The sequence below is a fragment of the Cebus imitator genome, unplaced genomic scaffold (assembly GCF_001604975.1).
Source record: "Cebus imitator isolate Cc_AM_T3 unplaced genomic scaffold, Cebus_imitator-1.0 Scaffold3, whole genome shotgun sequence".
Taxonomy (NCBI): Eukaryota; Metazoa; Chordata; class Mammalia; order Primates; family Cebidae; genus Cebus; species Cebus imitator.
In genome coordinates this window covers 8,552,698-8,556,142 of record NW_016107318.1, presented here as the reverse complement: position 1 = coordinate 8,556,142, position 3,445 = coordinate 8,552,698, and the positions used below count along the sequence as shown (strand labels likewise).

At 38.8% G+C, this 3,445-nt stretch overlaps 1 protein-coding gene across 1 annotated transcript; it reads left to right on the top strand.

The window, feature by feature from the left end:
* Positions 1-330: 330 nt before the first annotated feature.
* On the top strand, positions 331-2,778 carry LOC108306726 (MAPK-interacting and spindle-stabilizing protein-like). The gene has a single exon (XM_017531805.2). The coding sequence runs from the start codon at positions 476-478 to the stop codon at positions 1,211-1,213; it is 738 nt and encodes a 245-aa protein (XP_017387294.1). The 5' UTR covers positions 331-475; the 3' UTR covers positions 1,214-2,778.
* Positions 2,779-3,445: the final 667 nt, after the last annotated feature.

The following is a 3,445-nucleotide window of genomic DNA, read 5'->3' as shown; positions in this document are numbered from 1 at the left end:
TTTCCACTTTATGGGTAAGGCAGCTGAAACACAGAGATATTAGGTGACTTGTCCAATATCACACAGCAAATGTGGGTTAAACTTTCCTGTCTCCTTCTGTGATTGCAACTTAATCACTGCTTAGAACATTTTGCCTGATGTTCTAAGCAGGAAGAAAATTCCTTAATGTCACCCAAAGTAACAAATTATCCCATTTTGACGCCAAAATTGAAATATTTCCACTCTATACCATATTATCATGTGAAATATATGCATTCACTACAACATATTGTGGTTAAAATATTTAGTGAATTATGCCTAATATAGCAATATAGTTAATTTTGTTTTTGGCCAGGAGGAGTCGCGCGCTGCTGCTGCTGTTGCCGCCGCTGCTCTCGCCGCTGTCAGTCAGGCTGCGCCCGCTTCTTCAGGGCCCAGTCCCTCGGACCCATCGCCCCTTCTAGACCCTACTGCGGTCTCGGATCTTGCCGGGAAAATGTCTGATGAATTTTCGTTGGCAGATGCGCTACCTGAACACTCCCCTGCCAAAACGTCTGCTGTGAGCAATACAAAACCTGGCCAACCTCCTCAAGGCTGGCCAGGCTCCAACCCTTGGAATAATCCAAGTGCTCCACCTTCGGTGCCATCTGGACTCCCACCAAGTGCAACACCCTCTACTGTGCCTTTTGGACCAGCACCAACAGGAATATATCCCTCCGTGCCTCCCACCGGGCCACCTCCAGGACCCCCAGCATCCTTTCCTCCTTCCGGACCATCATGCCCCCCACCTGGTGGTCCTTATCCAGCCCCAACTGTGCCAGACCCTGGCCCCACAGGGCCATATCCTACACCAAATATGCCCTTTCCAGAGCTACCTAGACCATATGGTGCACCCACAAATCCAGCTGCAGCTGGTCCTTTAGGTCCATGGGGATCCATGTCTTCTGGACCTTGGGCACCAGGAATGGGAGGGCAGTATCCTACCCCTAATATGCCATATCCATCTCCAGGGCCATATCCCGCTCCTCCTCCTCCCCAAGCCCCTGGGGCAGCACCACCTGTTCCATGGGGCACAGTTCCACCAGGAGCCTGGGGACCACCAGCACCATATCCTGCCCCTACAGGGTCGTATCCTACACCAGGACTCTATCCTACTCCCAGTAATCCTTTTCAAGTGACTTCGGGACCTTCTGGTGCTCCACCGATGCCTGGTGGCCCCCATTCTTACCATTAAGTTAACAATGGATGAAGAAATGACGTTTAGCTTTTTGAAGTACATCTATATGCACATGAATGCATATATAAAAATTGTTGGTTTCACTATTAGAGGGCATTCATGAAAGAACAACTCTTGCACCTCTCAGAGAAGATAACTGCCTCTTGTACCTGGATGTGTAGTACATCGTATGTATACAATCAGATAAAAGCATAGAAGTAAATCATTCGGATGTGATTTTTATTTGGTTTTCATGGAAAGTTAAAGTGATTTAGTATATTGAATAGCTCTTTGACAGAATTTGTTTAAACTATGAAACTACACACTTAAAAATCTAAGATGATGTGTGGATTATTGCTAGAATCTGCAACTCATTGGCAATTTATTTCAAGTATTTTTCTATAATCGCTTTCCCCTCCAAATAAATACACTTTGAGAATAACCCCTCATATCTAAACAAATGATGCCTCTCAACATTTTGAGCTGCTCTGTTGGATAAATAAATCTGGTCCTCTTGAGGTTATATTTTGGATATACATTTTTAAACTGTCAGTAATTATTGTCAGATGTGAAGTTTAGTAGACAGCCAGTGTTCATTTTTATCCTTGAGCTTTTAATAAAACTTCCTTGTTTGTTTTGAGTCATATGGGCCATACAGCACTAAAATCTGCTCTTTATGGAAACTTTTTTCTTTTTAATCCAGGCCAACATGTATGTAAATTAAATTTTTAGATAATTGATTATCTATTTGTACTACTTGAGATTTGATTATGAGATGTGCATATTGCTTTGGAAAAAGCTCAAGAAAGGAAATAATTCTCTCCTTTGTTTTGAACCTCAAACTAGATAAACCCTAGGCATTGCTTAATTGCAACAAGTAGTTTTCTTTCCCACAAAAAAACTGAGGCAGCTCTTCTGCCCAGGGCATTCCCTGCAGCCACCCCCACCCCAGTTGCCCTTGGTTCTTTAGAAGGAGCACAGCCCTTGATTCCTCCCTGATGTGGTAAACTGGCACACTCTAAAGGTGTAAAACATAAAACAGTTGTGTTTAGAGAACCTTAAGTCATGCAGATATGACTGTTCTCTTTGTACAAGTGTGAATCAAAATAATGCATCTTTCAGAGTCTTGTTAAGCTATGTCATTGTCTCCTGCATAGTTTCCTGAGTCTTTTTGTAAAGTGCTTTTGGCTAACAGTTCAGTTCTGTATTTGTTGACAGGTAAATAAGTGGAGTTGAGTGCCATCTTTGAAAAAATTACCCTCTAGCTCTAACACTGAAAATAATAAATTGTAGATCTCTGCAACTGGGTTTAAAGCAATGTGACTGTATTGCTTAAATGTTAATTATTGTTTATAACCACCAAAAAACAGCCCTAGTAGTTTTTTGGCACCTTATGTTTAAATCAGATTCTTAGATTTGGGGTAGACCTGACCTTGCTATTTATTAGATAACATTTTGAATGTATCCATTGGATTTCTAAAATGTATCGTGAATTTTCTCAGACAAACAGGATTTATGTTGGAGCTCTGTTTTTACTTAGAAATAAAATATTTAGTTTATTTCTGCTCTAATTAAAATGTCAAGAATGCCAAAAATAATAATAATAATTTTGTTTTTAATTCTAGAAATTTCAAATCATATTATGAAATATATGTAGTTATCCTTTGCATTTAATTCTTATACTGCAATCCATATGCAAAATTTTAAATATTGTTGGTAAGCATTTACTTAAGATTTTGATAGATTTGTTGACGAATTATGTACAATACTATATTATCTCGATACATAACAATTATAATTCTATGAATACATAGGTCCTAAGTAGCTAGATTCCTCAGATATCTCCTATACATGTGATAGCATTGGCTTGATATATAAGCTGATTAAATTCTCAGTTGCACTACAGTCAATTGGTCTCTTCTCTTGTCAAAGAACTATGTTATCACATGTTATTATTCTAGGGTAATCAGACATTCTGCATGGTATAGGAATTGAGTATTGAGTTTTGGATACCTTTTGTTTAATACATGGGCTTTTTATATTGCTTACTCTTCCTACCTTAATAGTCTTTTGAAACATCATAGGAGAACATTTGCCACTCTTTTTCATAGTTAATATTTCTGTATTTTCACATAATTGCATATTGAGATATATTCATAATTACCATTACTATGCAACTTCTTTTAAAATGGTAGAAAAATATTAACTTTCAAATAGGTGGTTTAGACAAATATTTAGAGCCTTCATGAA